This window comes from Myotis brandtii, unplaced genomic scaffold (genome assembly GCF_000412655.1).
Source record: "Myotis brandtii unplaced genomic scaffold, ASM41265v1 scaffold105, whole genome shotgun sequence".
Taxonomy (NCBI): Eukaryota; Metazoa; Chordata; class Mammalia; order Chiroptera; family Vespertilionidae; genus Myotis; species Myotis brandtii.
Genome location: NW_005353538.1, coordinates 2,364,649 through 2,381,161, shown reverse-complemented (window position 1 = coordinate 2,381,161; position 16,513 = coordinate 2,364,649). Strand labels below are relative to the sequence as shown.

Genomic DNA, 16,513 nt, shown 5'->3' with positions numbered 1-16,513 from the left:
CAACTGAGGATATTTTTTCCATTGATTTTTAGAGGGAGAGAGAGAGAGAGAGGGAGGGAGAGAGAGAGGGAAAGAGAGAGAGGGAGAAAGAGGGAGAGAGGGAGAGAGAGAGAAGGAGAGGAAAAGAGAGAGGGAGAGAGAGGAAGAGAGAGAGGGAGGGAAAGAGAGGGAGAGAGAGGGAGAAAGAGGGAGAGAGAGAGGGAGGGAGAGAGAGGGAGAGAGACACGGGAAGGGGGAAGGCGTGGGAGCAGGGTCCAGCCTCAGTGTCAGTCCGAGCCCAAGGGAGGGAGGGGGAGGGCAGTGTTTTTGGAAGGAGGGCTTCAGGCTTTGCACTGGAGTGGAGCTCACAGCACAGCCTGTTCTGCTCTGCAGGGGGCGCTGCGGCAGCCTGTGTGGCTGGTGTGAATGATAACGGACACCCTGCTGGTGGATGAAGCCTGAGGCTTGGCCAGAGGAGCGGGGAGTGGGTTCCGACTCCCCTGCCCCTTAAGCGAAGTGCCTCTGAGCAGCTACAACCTGCACATCCTCGTATGTCAGTCCCACCTCGGGGAGCTTAGCTCCCCAGCCAGGTTTGTCCCCAGAGCCAGCATGGGGAGCAGAGCCGTCAGGGTCCAGAGACCCTGGACAGGCCCAGAGCCACGGGCGCCAGCCCTGAGGACAGCCCCCGGGCCTGGGTGGATGCCCTCACCCTCCCGCTCGCTGGCTGCTCGCTGTGGCCAGGAGCGCAGGCAGCACAGCCCGATGCTCCTCGCAGCCCCAGCGCAGGCAGCTCAGGAGGCCCGTCCAGGAGGGAGAGGAGACGGCTCCTGGGCCCCACCCAGCTCGAGGGGCTCGGGGCCAGCAGGCTCGGGTCTGTTCACGTTTCTACCGGCTGTGTGGCCTTAGGGCTCACGGCCTGTGACATGGAGACACGGCTGTCTGCCCCCAAGAGCTGTTATGGGGCAAACGGGGTGCATACGCGTCAAGTACCTGCCGTGGAGCAGATGCTGGGAGACCTCTCCCCACCCGAGGCCCCCACGGTCCTCTCCTGCTCCCAGGAAAGCGTCAGGCAAACACGTGCACAGGCAAGACCCTGTCTGCCAGGCTCTTCCGCACACTCAGGCCCTGGAGCCGAGAACCGCAGCCACGCGTGGGCACTGGGCACCTGGAACGTGGCCGGTCCCAGCCGAGCTGTGCTGCGGGCGAAAAGCCACTCGAGCCTTCCAAGCACAGGAGGAGAAGGAATGCGCGCGGTCTCACCAATGCGTTTTACATGGATTGCATGCTAATATTTTAGATATACTGCGTTACAGGACATGTCCTCCTACAAGGAACTGCCCGTTTCTGTTTGCCTTTTTGAAGGTTTAAATGGCATGTATAGCTGGCATCTGGTTTCCATGGAAGGGCCCCTCTTTTGCATCACCTACACGAACCTTCTTTCACAGATGACGCAACCGAGGCCAGTGGTCACGGTGCTGGTGAACAGCAGTGGCCGGAGGGGAGAGGCAGCACGGCCCACGCAGCAGCCGCCCTCGTGGCGGAAGGTGCGAGTCCCCGTCCTCAGGACGCACGGCTGCGAGCCCCGGTGACTCCTGTGTGTGGGCTGGGCTGGGCTGGGCCCTGGACTGGTGTCAGCCAGCTGGGGTGTGATGGGAGACGGGCAGACTTCCAACCGTGCCACCAGGAGTGGCTGAACTCGGAACGCGCCCCGTGCAGGCAGCGGGAAGCGCAGACCTGTTTGGCCTCAGGAGGAATTTCCTGGGAGCCTTTTCTGCTCAGGGAAAGGGCTGCGGTGGGAGCAGCGAGCCCTGCACGGGGGGTGGGGGTGGAGTGGAGGGCAGGGCAGAGAGAAGATGCCAGGGAGAAGAAGCACACAGGGGTCAGAGGCCCTTGTCTTGGGCCCTGGGCTCTGGGCCCCTGGAGGGAGGGGAAGCTGGTCTGGGGATCCAGCTCCTTGCTCTGGGAGGCGATTCTATGCTTCAGAATACATTTCTCCTGGCATGTGGGGTCTTTAGCTCCCTGTCCTGGGCAGGTAGCAGAGAACCTGCCTCCCTCTTCCCCCTGCCCTACAGTGTTCCTGCCAACACCTGAGCAGAGAACTCTGACACTGTGCCCCTCCGCCAGGCCCTGCTGGTGGGACCCCAGAGAAGGGGCCACGGCACCCTCCTGTGTCCACAGGCAGCATATGAGGCTGCCCCGCTGCCTCTGCTCTCTTCCCTCCACCCCGAGGCCCCCAGCCCCGCCTTGGACCACACGGTCTCTCTGCTCCACCGAATTGCAGTATGAACATGATGGGACTCTCCCTGCACCAGACCTGGTGTGCCCCAGGGCAGACCCCAAGAATTCCCTGGAGACACGCGCGGTCATCTGCAGGAGCGTGTGCACGTACACACACACACACGCACACGCACACGCACACGCACACACACACATGCACACACACGGTGCCCTTTGACTGGGAACTTCCCACGAGCTGTGTGCTGGCAGTATTCTAGCACTCCGCCTGAATCCACTCCTGGGAGGTGGGTACTGTTAGTGTCTTTCCTGACTTAGTTCCGTGGCCCACGCCTGTGACGGGGCAGGTGACAAGCTGGATGCTTTGGCCTCTTGGCTCATTGCTCAGTGATGCCCCAACACCCAGGAGAAGTAAGTCTTGACCCCATTGTTCCACCACTTTTTCAGTTGATGGCACCGAGGCTTCCAGAAGGCAGTCCCTCCCTCGTTTCGCCCGCCCTGCTGTGGCTGCAGGGCGGCCACCCCTCACCGTCTGTCTGTCTGCCACCCGCACGCAGTCTCTGGCTCTGGGAAATGGAATTTGCTGTCAACAAAAAGCTGTGGCTTCTGTGGTGGGCAGTTCAGCAGCCCCTCCCAGGGGGCGGCAGGGAGCAGCTTCAGGGGCAGTCAGGAGGGGGCTGTGTACATGGCGGGGTCCTGCATGACCAAGGCTGGCAGCAGCCACAAGGCGACCCATCGCTCCAACAGGACAGGAGAGCGCCTTTGCCTCTCCTGCGGACACAGCCTCTCCGCCCTGGCATGTCCTGCTGCAGGCCCCGCCCCCCCGGGGGACCGTGAGACCCTGGACAGGAGCCGCTCTGTCCAGGACTGAGCACGCATCTGTGGAAGGAAGGAAGGTTCTCGGTGCCGGCCGCCTCTCCTGCCGCCCCGTGCCCGTGCCCTGGGCCCGCCTGCCCTGGGCGCAGTCAGACTCGCTCCGAGGCAGGGCGAGCCTGGCTGGCCTGCGGTGCTCAGGCCACCATCTGATGGCTCTGCAGACACCCCGATCCGGGTCTGTGGCAGGCTCCGGAGAGGAGCAGGGCGTGGGCGGGGTGGAGTCCCCCGCCCCTCCCCACCCTTCGCTGGGGCTCCTGACACAGCCAAAGGGGAGGAAACCGGCTTCAGAAACAAGACCGTGCCAGGATCCGACGGAACTGGTCCCGGGTGTGAAATCCCTCGCAGACGGCCTGTGACCCCGAGGTCCTGCCCAGACCAGCTGCTAGTTGCATTGTAACTTGACGTGAGGGGCTGACAGGATTTTACACACACGAGCCACTCTGCTTCCTTGCTCACCCCCAGGTTTGCAGATGGCGTCCCGGGGCCTCTCAACCTGCCATGGCGTTTAAACGGGGCCCCTGCTTGGTGCTCCTGTGCTCCCACAGCGTCCCCTTCTCTGGGGTCCCCCTCAGCAGCTGGTGGGACCCGGGAGAAGGGGCTGCTCCTAGTGGTTTACAGGGCACTGGACTTCCTCTGTGAGGAGCATCTGGTTAAGCCGCCTGGGGCTGTCAGCCCTACTGTGCGCTGAGGAAGCAGCTCAGAGAGGCTGAGGGGCCTTTAAAGTCACACAGCTGGTGAGCACAGGAGGGAGGCAGCTCTGAGTCCCCTTTCCCGGTGGAGTCTAGCCTCTTCTGCCTGGCGGATGTCCTGGACTTGGTCCCAGGAGTGGGAAGCTGCGTGGGAATGGCATGGGTGGATCCTGGTGGGAGTGCGGAAGGAGGCTGACACCTGGAGAAGGCTGGAGGGGGGACCCAGGCCGGGGCAGGTGGGGCTGGGGGCAGAGCAGGGGCGGGCGATGGCGAGGCAGTCCTCGTTTTCTCCCTCCCTCTCTCCCACCTGGTGATGGAGCTCAGCTGTGTTTCCTGACAAGTCCCCTCATCACCAGGGAGGGAAGATTCCGTTGTGAAGGCCCCCGGGAGAGCTGCATGTGAGGGAGGGAGGCTGTGAGGGATTAGGGTGAGAATGCCCGCGGGGGGGAGGGGGAAAGGAGTGGGCGCTGCAGCCCACAGGGAGAGCCATCTCCCAGCCGGGAGGGAGCCGCTGGCCCATCATCACCTGCCATGGGCTGAGCACAGAATGTGCAGTACCTGACATCATTGCCACTCCCATGTGCGTTCTCTCACCTGCATGAACTCACTCAACCCTTACAGCAGCCCCATCATCATTCCCACTTTACAAACGGGGAACTGTGGCTTAGAGAAGTCAATTGCTCAAGTTCACACAGTCAGTGAGCAGCAGAGCCAGGACTCAGCCCGGTGCCTGTGGCTTTCCCCACGAGGTGATGCGGCCAGAGCCGGCATAGGGAGAGGCACAGGCACCAGGAAGGGGAGTGCCCGAGGCCAGGTTTTCCAAAGAGAAACGCAGCCAAATGTGGGGGAGAAGATTGGGCTGGAAACTGGGGAGGCCGAGATGCTGGATTCTGCTCTTTATGGCGGTGGCCGGCGGGAGGAGTGCAGGCTCCCAGGCTCGGCTACACATAAGCATGACCCGGGGATTAAAAAAGTCTCACAGCACAGACCCCACCCCAGAGGCTCGGAGTTAATTGGCCCAGGGCGGGGCCTGGGCACCAGCATTCCTTAAGGGGACCCTAACCCAGGTGACTCCCACTGTGGTCTGGGGAAGGGCGGCAGGGGAGCCATCGCTAAGCCAGGAGGACCGGGAGAAGGGCAGGGCGTGGTGCGGTGCACGTCCTCTTCAGGAGGCTCAGGGGAGGCGGCTGAGGTCCCCAGGCCCACGGGCTTCTGCCTAGAAACGCTGTTCTCTGTGGCGGGCGGACAGCTGTCCCGATGCCCTTTCCTTGTCCCTGGGACAGGCCCTTCCTGAGAGCCCTGCAAACCCAGCTCGGGGCGGAGCAGGGGCCTCCTGCTCGGGGCCTCAGCTCCCTTTGTCTCTGAAAGGATCACACGTGCCCAGTCTGCCCACTTGAGATGAGGGGCCCTCCTTACCCTCAACCCAGCCCAGCCCGCTCCCTCCCTCCAACAGCTCGTGTCTCTGCTCCTGGTTAACGAGATCCCGACAAGAGCTAGAGCCCCGCTTGGCGGGTGGGCCAAGCTGCCACCAGGGCCGTGGCTGGTGTGCGGGGTGGCGGGCCAAGCTGCCACCAGGGCCGTGGCTGGCGTGCGGGGTGGCGGGCCTGGGGCGGGTGGGAGCATCTCTTTGCGCTCAGCCCTGGCAGCAGCTCCAGGCTTCCCCGGGGAAGGACTAGGGTGGAGGTGCCTTTCTGTTCTTAAAGAGCCAGGGTCACGGCGTTGTTAATTTGATTGCACCCACTTCGGCTCCTTGTCTCCCCTGATTAGCCAAGCTCCACCTGAAGCAGGAGATTAATTCAAATTGCATGGCAGCCGTCAGCCTCGGCTCTGAGCTGGCGGGGAGGTGCCCGGGGGCTGAGGGCTCGTGGGACCCTGGCTGGCCACCACCCGTGCACATGGGCGGCAGCACTGGCACGCAGTGTGTGTGAGGGGTGCTGGTCCGCACGGGACCCCTGGGACATGGGCTGTGTGTGCTGCGGCACCCGATCTCACCAGGCCTCGCTTTCTCCTTCTATCAGGGGTGTCAGTCAGTCCCTCGCTTGGCTGCTCCCCGCGGAGTAGCCGAGCAGGAGGCGGGAGGATTTTTAAGGGAGGCGGGACCTGGCTCTCCCGCCTTTGGTCTCACGCTCCCCAGTAGAAAATGACAGCAATAATCAAACGCCTACCACTCAGGGGATGCTAATGATGTGCACGCACAGGCTGGTGCTCTGTGGGAGTGAGCTCATTGCATTCACCCGTCCGAGGCGGTGGGAGTGGTTTCATTCCTGTGTTAGAGGTGAGAGAACACTCAGCTCTCCTCACTGCACGTCGGAACCCTTTCAGAAACAGGAGGAGGCGAGCCGTCTTTCTGTAATTACTGGAAGGTACTAGAACTTGGCGAACTCTTTCTGCCGAGGTCTGGCTAGTAAATATTTCAGACTTTGCCGGCCGTAGGTCCCCATTGCAAAACCCCAGCTCTGCCCCTGTGGCTGGAGAGCATCCATGGGCAACAGGGCATGAAGGATGGGCATGGCTGGGTTCCAGATGGCAGCTGGCCAGGCCCCGCCCTCGGCCGTGTGCTGACTCAGGGCCCAGGAGGGGCTGGGTCCGGGGGCTGCTGACCAGGAGGGGGTGTCAGGGAGGGGGCTGGTTGGATTCAGACAAGGGCACTGAGGGATGCTGGGAAGGAGAGCATCTCCGTGTCTGAGTTCTGGGAAGCATAGAGCAGGGGTAGAACACTGGTGTGGGACTGCGCAGAGGCTATGCTGCTGCTCCCCCGGGGCTGTGGCTGTGACAGGGCCTCTGTAGATGTGATTAGGGTGTCTTATTGGTGCAGGGTGGGCCCTTGGTCCAACATGGCCGGTGTCCTTACGAGGAGAGGAGAGACCCCACAGAGGAAGGATGGTATGAAGGCACAGCGAGGCCGCGTGCGGTGGAGACGCCGAGTCGCTGCGAGCCCGAGGACGAGGGGCCCTGACTGCCCTGGAGCTGCCGAGCTCGGCCCTGCTGACACCCAGGGGATTGCTAGCCCCCAGAGCTGGGAGGGAATGGGTTCTGTTCTCTAAGCCACCCGGCTGGTGGCTCTTTGTTACAGTGGCCCTAGGACAGTGGTCGGCAAACTGCGGCTCGGCAAACCGCGTCTCGCGAGCCACATGCAGCTCTTTGGCCCCTGGAGTGTGGCTCTTCCACAAAATACTGACTTCTGTGCATGGGCCACAAAATTTCAATCGCACTGTACGCGCGCCCACATGTGGTATTTTGTGGAAGAGCCACACTCAAGGGGCCAAAGAGCCGCATGTGGCTCGCAAGCCGCGGTTTGCTGACCATGGCCCTAGGACACCAGCACCAGGTTCCAGCACGTGACAGAGGTTGTCTGTGCGGAGTGCGCAGGGGGACAGGTCACAGCCTCTCCTCCGTGGAACTGGGGGGCAGCCTAAGGTAGGGGGTCATATGGGCTCTGCTCGCTCCGCTCTGTGAGGAGCTCACCCCCTTCCATTCCCAGCCCCACGGACAGGCTGGCTGTGGGCAAGGTCCACGAGTGTGCAGGGCTCCCTTTCCCCCCGCCCAGGGTAGGCGCTCGGCGGGCGCTCAGTAACCACTGAACAACAAGGAGCAGCGGCAGGCAGGGCCTGAGCCACACCAGCCGGGGACATTTCCTGCAGAATCTTCATTTTGCCGGTCTCACATCTCTGAAGACAGAAGGGGCCCAGATGGAAGCGACTTTGAGAGCCCTCGCCCACCCCAGCACCACCTCAGCGACCTGGGGCCCTGGGCACGGGTTGCACGTGGCACTTCTCCGAGAACCAGCTCCGGAACCCAACTCCCACCGGGCCCCGGGCCCCTGCAGCTCTGGGTTGGTGTCTGACACCAAGAGTCATCGATCCCCGGGAAGACAATGCTTCGCTCCCAAGGCCGTGAGCACCTGCGATCACCCTCCCCGTCTCCTCGCCAGACACCATTGGCGCCTTTCCCGGCTCGGTGCCCTTGCCAGGCTTCCTCCTCATCCTGGAATGGAGTGACCTTTGCCCCTGTTGGTCCTTGTTGTCCAAATCCTTCAAGTCCTACTGGCAGCTGCTACATTTGTGGAGCTTCTCTTGACCCCCAAGTTAAAGTTGGTTACTCCGTCCGATTCTCTTTGTACCCCCTTCTTCATAGTGTTTGCAGGCACTTGCCGCCTTGCGCATTTGAGTTGTTTTGGGCATATGTGCATCTCCTCTTCAAGATTCTAAATTCCCTGAGAACAGCAACTTCACTCTACTCCTCGCTAGATCTGCAGCACCTGAAACTAGCGGTGCTGCTTGTTGACACGTATTTGGTGCCAAGCACAGCGCAGGCTGCTGCTAATGCCCCATTTAGCCCTCGCCGACAATGAGAGACTGTCAGGCGGAACCCGGGGCTTACAGAGACTGTGGTTCAGGACCCGCGGCTACCCAGGGCAGGGCTTGGATTTGAACCCAGGTCCCCCTGGTTCTAAAGTCCATGCTCTGGAGCCAGGGATCCTATAGGCCTACCTAGTGAGCACGTGAGACCCTGTCAGTGACCGTTGGAAACCGTGGGGTCACTGCACGGGCGTGCCCAGGCGGAGGCCAATCACGGAAACTCAGTGTGACACTAGGGTGCCTTTTACAATGCATGTCTCTCTGACATAGTATTTACTTCCTTATTTTCACGTGGCCAGAGTGGGGGCCAAGGCCAGTTTGCCTCCCGAGAGTCCATTCAAGGTGCCGTCTGACAAGGGGAACTACCGGCCAACGCTCTCCCCGTGTGGTGGGAGCATTGAGGCTGGTCTTGAAGTCGGCCTTGCAATGGCAGGCCCTCCTGTGCTCGGCCCTGCACGTGGGCGAGGGGCGGGTGGTGGTGGGTTGTTGGGGATGGACTGAGGGATGTCTAGGAATGGCTTTCCCTGGCAACCCCATTGGTGACTCACATGCTGGATCCTGAAGATCCTTCCCCATCTACCTCTGCCCTTTCAACTGAGGTCAGAGGTGGGGGGAGGGGGAAGGTTGAGGGAGAGTGAAGGGGGAAGAGGCAGGCAGGCAGGGGAGGATGTGCAGGGGGAGGGGCTGCAGGTGAAGTCCCTGGAGCAGGGGCCCTGTGCGAGGGCCGTGGAAGGCAGCATGGCAGTGCCCAGAGGCCAGGAGCCCACATGCCCATCCCGCCAGCACTGCCCCATTGTCACAGGAGCATCGGCGGCAGCAGGGGCTGTGTGGCCTCGTTCAGGCTGCAGAAGGCAGCCAGGCCCCCACCCCTGTCAGAGGCCTGCCCGGCTCAGCCAGCACAGGGCCTGCCTCAGGCCTTGAAGCCTGGCCCTGCCTCCTCCACTCCTGCTGGCTTCGGGGTGGTCCAGAGGCCCCCAGCATGGGGAGGCAGGAGGATCACCTCAGCCTGTAAGTCAGGCACAGGCATATTTAGAGGATGTGTGCGAAGAGGGGGGCTGGACTGGAAGGGGGTGTTGGTGACAGAGCAAAGGTGTGAGGGAGGCAGCCAAAGGTGCAGTCTGTGTGAGGGTTTGGAGCTCCCGATGTGCTGAGGGCGTGTGAGGCCCAGAGGGTCCTGCGAGGGGCGGGCGGGGAGCTGGGTGCAGAGGGACCCAGCGCCTCTGTGTTGTGTGAGTGAGGGGAGGGGAGAGGGAAAGTGTGTCCAGAGGGGCTTGGGAGCCAGAGTGGACACAGGGAAGGGGTGTGTGCATCACGGTGGGAGGAAGGAAGGAAAAGGCAGGCACTGAAATGAGGACAAGGAGGAGGAGAGGAATGAGGTGCAGATTTGCCCCTAAGTGATTACTAGAGGGTTTGACACTCCCGTGGGAAGAGGGGGCCAGAGATGAATACCTCTGTGAGTGTGAGTGTGTTTGAGTGTGTGTGTGAGTGTGTGTGAGCGAGTGTGTGATTGTGTGTGAGTGTGTGTGACTGTGAGTGTGAGTGTGTGTGTGACTGTGAGTGAGTGTGTGTGACTGTGAATGAGTGTGAGTGTGAGTGTGTGTTTATGAGTGTGAGTGAATGAGTGTGAAGTGTGTGTGAGTGAATGAGTGTGTGAGTGTGTGTGAGTGTGTATGTGTCTGAGTGTTTATGAATGTGAGTGAGTGTATGAGAGTGTGTGTGTGAGTGTGTGTGTGTGTGAGTGTGTGTGAGTGTGACTGGTGTGCATGTGTGCATGTGTGTGTGATTGCCCATGAGCATGATGCTGCCCTGATTTATAAAATGTGTTTTCTCCGAACACCTCAGCATCTTTTACAGCTGCTGCCTGGTTGGGAAAGTGAGGACAGAATGGAAAAATTCAGGCCCTGAGGGCCCCGTGCCGTGGGGGACAGCTGCTGTGGACTGGGTGTCCTCACGCACAGCCCGCCCCCAGACCCCTGTACCGCCTGTCCCCTGGACCCCACATCCCCTCACCTCCGTAGAGAAACCACGGACCACAGAGCCATGGCCACACCAGGTCAGTGGAAATCCCAAACTTGGAGAAAAGCAGCAAAGACCCTCCCTCCCCAAAGTCCGAGCATTTGGGCTCATCTCTCCTGCTGACAGTGGGGAGATAAGGATCTCATACCAAGGAAGGTTCCAGAAGCATCTGCTACTCCTCGTTCTCACACAGCAGAATCAGCCAAGCTCTCCCTGGCCGAGGGGTGACAATGATTGCCTGGTTTTATCAAGGACCAAGTGCTTCTTGATGGTGTGAGGGGAGTGGCTCCTGCCGCCCCAGCCCCCAGCCCCCACCCTCCAGCCCACAGATCCCAACATGGATCGCTGGCTTCCCCATCTGCTGAGCTGAGAGCAGGTTTTGGTGAGCGATAAAAAAGCTGTGATTCTTATGGAGGGCGCCCTGGGAGAGGCGAACAGACACCCCCCCCCCACCAGGCCCTGCTCCCAGCAACCTCTCCTGCACCTACCCTGGGGACTGCATTAAGAATAACAAAACTGGCGGCTACATCTTGGTTGGCCTCCTGGGTGCCAGGTACCACCTGGTTGCTTTACACCTGCCATCGGACTTCAGTCTTAACAAAGAGCATGCCAGGTAAGGTGCCCGTAGGATTCCTTCAGTATGTCAGGAAGACGAAGTACAGAGAGGCCCGGCAAACTCATCAAGGCCACGGTAGCCCAGATTCACACAGGGTCGGTCAGACTCTAAAAGTCAGCCTATCCCACTGTCCTCCATGACATGCGGTCCATACCCTGACTTACAGCCCATGGGCACGATCCTTATGGCAGGATTCCCAGGTCCTTATGGCAGGATTCCCGGGTCCTTATGGCAGGATTCCCGGGTCCTTATGGCAGGATTCCTGGTCCTTATGGCAGGATTCCTGTTCTTTATGGTAGGATTCCTGGGTCCTTATGGCTGGATTCCTGGTGGTTATGGCAGGATTTCTCGTTGTTATGGCAGGATTCCTGGTCCTTATGGCAGGATTCCTGGTCCTTATGGCAGGATTCCTGTTCTTTATGGTAGGATTCCTGGGTCCTTATGGCTGGATTCCTGGTGGTTATGGCAGGATTTCTCGTTGTTATGGCAGGATTCCTGGTCCTTAAGGCAGGATTCCCCGGTCCTTATGGCAGGATTCCCGGTCCTTATGGCAGGATTCCCGGTCCTTATGGCAGGATTCCCGGTCCTTATGGCAGGATTCCCGGTCCTTATGGCAGGATTCCCGGTCCTTATGGCAGGATTCCCGGTCCTTATGGCAGGATTCCCGGTCCTTATGGCAGGATTCCCGGTCCTTATGGCAGGATTCCCGGTCCTTATGGCAGGATTCCCGGTCCTTATGGCAGGATTCCCGGTCCTTATGGCAGGATTCCCGGTCCTTATGGCAGGATTCCCGGTCCTTATGGCAGGATTCCCGGTCCTTATGGCAGGATTCCCGGTCCTTATGGCAGGATTCCCGGTCCTTATGGCAGGATTCCCGGTCCTTATGGCAGGATTCCCGGTCCTTATGGCAGGATTCCCGGTCCTTATGGCAGGATTCCCGGTCCTTATGGCAGGATTCCCGGTCCTTATGGCAGGATTCCCGGTCCTTATGGCAGGATTCCCGGTCCTTATGGCAGGATTCCCGGTCCTTATGGCAGGATTCCCGGTCCTTATGGCAGGATTCCCGGTCCTTATGGCAGGATTCCCGGTCCTTATGGCAGGATTCCCGGTCCTTATGGCAGGATTCCCGGTCCTTATGGCAGGATTCCCGGTCCTTATGGCAGGATTCCCGGTCCTTATGGCAGGATTCCCGGTCCTTATGGCAGGATTCCCGGTCCTTATGGCAGGATTCCCGGTCCTTATGGCAGGATTCCCGGTCCTTATGGCAGGATTCCCGGTCCTTATGGCAGGATTCCCGGTCCTTATGGCAGGATTCCCGGTCCTTATGGCAGGATTCCCGGTCCTTATGGCAGGATTCCCGGTCCTTATGGCAGGATTTCCGGGACCTTATGGTAGGATTCCTGGTCCTTATGGCAGGATTCCCAGGGCCCGTTATGCAGACCCCTGGGAGTGTGCAGAGGTAGATCACACAGTAGGAATGTGTGTCTGTGACAACAGGTACAGTCATATACTGGGGTGCCACGGCCGGCAAGATGGGCTCTGTGCCTGGGGCCTAGAAGCCACTGATGCAGCACCAAATTGCAATGTGTTTTAATGCTTCCAGCTTTTCTGGCGCACGTCCCGTTTCTGCCCTCAGTTCCCATGCTGTTCACCCCGATGTTAAGGGTTGGGGGGCCTGATGAACCTCTTGCACAGGGAGGGCACTTCAGGGCCTGGATCTGAAGTCAGGACCCAGGTTTTCTCCTACCTTGTATATACGGTGTCCTCCTTCCTAAGTCACAGGTTACACTCAAGCAGGTGTAAGTCACGTAACAAAAATGAAGTGCTCAATGTGACTATTCAGATAGAATTGCCAACCTGCAGATCAAGGTCAACGAGAAATCCCACGTCCCATGAGCACCTCAGGAGCGTATCGGGACTAGCCCATGGTGAGCGGGGCCTTTCGGGGTCAGGCTCCTGCTTTCAATGCTTTCCCCCTCCCCCCACTTGATTTTTAGAGAGAGAGGGAAAGACAGAGAGAAACATCGATGTGAAAGAAACACACCAATTGGTTGCCCCTGACCAGGGCCTGGGCTGGGGAGGAACCTGCAATTGAGGTGTGTGCCCTTGACCGGAATCGAACCCGGGACCCTTCAGTCTGCAGGCCGATGCTCTACCTACTGAGCCAAAGCGGCTAGGGCATGACAGTGCTTTTGAATCCCCATCCAAGTGTCCCAGCCCAGGCCCGACTAGGAATCCTCCGGCCTCCCCTTCACACACGGACCAATGGAAACCACGAGGGGGCAGGTGGGTGCAGAGATGGGCCCTGGCCGTGTCCAGGGTGCCAGGAGGGCCCGGGGCAGGACTCACTCTTGACGGTGAGGAACATGGACTTGCTGATGTCGGTGCCCACGCCGTTGCTGGCCTGGCAGAGGTAGTAGCCCATGTCCTCCTCCAGGACGTGGCGGATCAGCAGCGAGCTGTTGGCCAGGACCTGGATGCGGCCGGTGAGGGGCACCGGGTGGTACTGCTGGGGGCTCCCGCTCCCTGGAAGGAGGCAGAGGTCAGAAGAGCTGCTGTCTGGGCTGGGGGTGAGCTGGGTGGATGGGAGTGTCCCAGGGAGTGCCCACTGCCTTTCTCCTGAAAATCCAAGGCCATTGTGTGGCATGCCCACACCGCTCCTGTTTCCTGGGCCACAGGAGGGACCCTCACAGAGCTGGGCCTGCCGGCTCGAAGTGAGGAGGTGGAGTTGGCATGCCCAGGTGGCACTGAGCTTGTGTGGGGTGAATTCCTCAGAGAGGAAGAAAGAGTTGTCTTCAGGCCACTTGGCAACAGGCAAAGGGAAGACTGAGCCCTCAGATGGCAGTTTCCTGGTCCTGGGCAGCCACGCCCGGGAAGGAGGCCCACCATCCTCCAAGGGGGGCTTTGGGTGCCATCCCCTCCCAGGGTCAGCCCTAGACATGGTCTAGATAAGAGGTTGGCGTGGGGCTTAGTCAGATACGAAATGCATCCTTGGCATGAAGTTGGGCTCCAAGATCCCAGATCCCAGAATAACTGGTGAGGAGCAGGAGCTGATGAGGCTTGAGGACCCCAGAGCAGAGGGTGGGGGCATGTGGAAGTGGGGAGCACAGAGTGCCCTGAGTTCTAGGGCTGGAGGGGACAAAAGGACATTTGGAGTCAGCATGATAGCTGTTGCCAGCCCACAGACCCCTGGATGTCCTCCAGACTGGGTGTAGCCTGGGGTCCCCATGGGGCTCAGAGCCCAGGGCTCCCACCCCGGCCTAGGGATGCGTGGGAACCAGGCCCGAGTCTCCCCAGCGTCCTCCCTCCCTCTCCCTGGCTACTCAGAGTCGCTGGTTGGCCAGGGGCTTACCCTTGGCCAGGGGCTTACCCTTGGCGTGCTTCCACATGACCTTGGGTGGGGGGTAGCCGTCCACCGAGCAGTTGAGCACACCAGCTTTGCCATAGATGCCGTCCTGGTTGTTGGGCTGCACCACAAACCGAGGGGGCACTGCAGAAAGAGGGAAGGCGGGAGAAACCGATCACCTCAGTCTCTGATAGGTCTCCTGGGCCAGGCACCTGCCATTCAATGTCAGTCCCGCCTGGACTGTTCTAAACCGGAGCTCCCGAGAGCTCCTGCTGGGTGCCGGTTGGGAGCTGGGAGCTCTGAGCTCCAGTTCTGACTTTGCCAGTGGCTAACTGAGCAAGCGTCTTCCCCTCACCAGGCCTCGGTGTCCTGGCCTGGAAAGTAAGAGGTTTGAACCTCTTGATCTTTAAGGCATCTGCCAGAGCCAATCTTCCCTAAGCCCGGGATTTAAACCTGGACCGAGAGACTTCGAGCAGCAGACAGAGCTGGACTCCCCCCCTCACCCCACCGGCCTGTCCCCACGCACCGCGCACGACGAGCTGGCGCTCCCGGCTCACGGTGGCTGCCGCGTTGCTGGCGATGCACGTATAGTTGCCATTGTGCTTGAGGGAGACGCTGGAGATCTGCAGGGAGCTCATGAACTCCTTGCTCTCGATGGTCACTCCGGAGCCCGAGATGATCACCTGCCCGTCCTTCCTCCAGGTGATGCGGATGGGCATGTCCCCCGAGGACACCACGCAGGGGATGTAGAGCAGCTGGCCGATGGAGGCAGGTGGGAACTCGAAGGGCTGGATCAGAGGGGGCACTGGGAGGGAAGGGGACGCTGCTGTCAGCCCCCAGTCCCAGCCCAGCCAGGAGCACGCCTCCCCTGCCTCCCCCTCGGGCTCCTCCCCACCCCAGCGCGGGCCTGTCTGGAGCCTGAGCTGCGGTGGGGGGATCCTCCTTTTTCAGCTCTGGCTGGAGCATCAGCCATTATCTCTATGACAACTCAATGAGGCCACAGCAACTTCCCCGGCAAGTGGGGGCAGAAGGGAGAGGAGGAGACCTTTCTGCGGCCCCAGGATTACAGGCTGGTTCTCCCAGGACCCACTCCACCCTGCGGGGAGCCTGCCCTCTGCCCCAGGCCCACCGGAGCGGGAAGGAGTGGCTTCCTGTGCACGCCTCAGCCGCTCCCACTCCCCGGGAAGTGGCCAGGTGGACGTGGTCACACCTTGGCAGCCCTGTGGATGCTGGGAAAGGTCTTGGTCAGGAGCTCTAGGTCCAGAGAGGTGACATTTAGGAGGGATGTTGTCTGCATGACCTATCGGGCAAGAGCCATACCCCTCAGCAGGGCCCTTACCCACCTTCCCAATGTCATCTCCCACCTCACCCTTCACTCCATCCCCAGCGCCCACAGCCCCACACCGCAGCCCGTGCCGGGGGCGCCGGGGCGAACACAGCTGGGCATTTGTCCTCTTCACCTCCCACCATGTGTGCCGGCCCAGTGGCTGCTGACCCATCTCATTCCTGACCCACCCAAGTCCAGGCCCTACGTCCGTCAGGTGTTCTGGGACTCTGGCCATTTCCTGGATCTCTCCACCCCCGGCTATGGCTGCCTCTGCTCTTCGGGTGGGAGCCTCCCCAGTATTCTGGGTGGTTTGCTGGGTCTTGGATATCCAGACGGACTTTTCTGGAACCCCGACTCGAGTAATGGCCAAGTGCCCCTTGCTCAGACGCACAGAGGTTCCTCTGTGGGGCTCTGCTGAGCCACCCCACCCTCTGTTCTTTGGTTTTTGTTTTTGTTTTGTTTTGTTTGTGCCTAGATGAGATGTAGGCCCCTGGCCTCCTTGGGCTTTGTGGTGGAATCATGGCAGAGCCCAGATCTGCCGCCCAGTTTATTTTCTGAGCCCAGCAGTCCAGTCCTTCCCACCAAGGCGACAGCTGGAGCCCGGCAGGCCCCGGGGAAACCTGCCCTCATCCTCCCAGACCTGCCACCTCTCCTGGGAAGCCTGGTCCCGCACAGCCCTGCAGCCCCAGTCCGCACGGCGATCACGGGGCACCGAGGCAGCCTTTGCATGACCCCTTCCCTGGGCGTCTGGGGGTTCTGCCAGGGCAGTAATTAGGGCAAATTATAAGAGTCCAACTCATGTTTGGCAGGTGAGAACAGTGAATGAAAGAATGTCTGTAGGTCATGCCCTGGGCTGGTCCTAAATGGTTGCCTATGAGGTGGGCAAGGGGTGGTGAGAGCACAGCGTGGGGTTCATCCAGAAAAGGAGGGGGCTCTGTGCTGCTCCTCAAGGGGCTGGTTTTGCTAGGGTTCGGGAGCTCCTCCCGTGGCCCCTCCAGAGCCGGCTCCTGTGGGTGAAGAGCCTCTGGACAGGGAGCTGCAGCAGCCAGGGCTGCGGGGCGGGGGGTGAGG

At 60.5% G+C, this 16,513-nt stretch overlaps 1 protein-coding gene across 1 annotated transcript in view; it reads right to left on the bottom strand.

Moving 5' to 3' along the window:
• The window catches only part of DSCAML1 (Down syndrome cell adhesion molecule like 1), a 313,708-nt gene that overhangs the window by 54,820 nt on the left and 242,375 nt on the right, over positions 1-16,513 (bottom strand). Inside the window, exons 10-12 of the mRNA XM_014540006.1 lie at positions 14,642-14,920; positions 14,140-14,259; positions 13,119-13,295 (exon numbers count right to left, since the gene is read on the bottom strand). Coding sequence (XP_014395492.1) covers positions 13,119-13,295; positions 14,140-14,259; positions 14,642-14,920 — 576 coding nt within the window. The remainder of the gene's footprint in view (positions 1-13,118; positions 13,296-14,139; positions 14,260-14,641; positions 14,921-16,513) is intronic.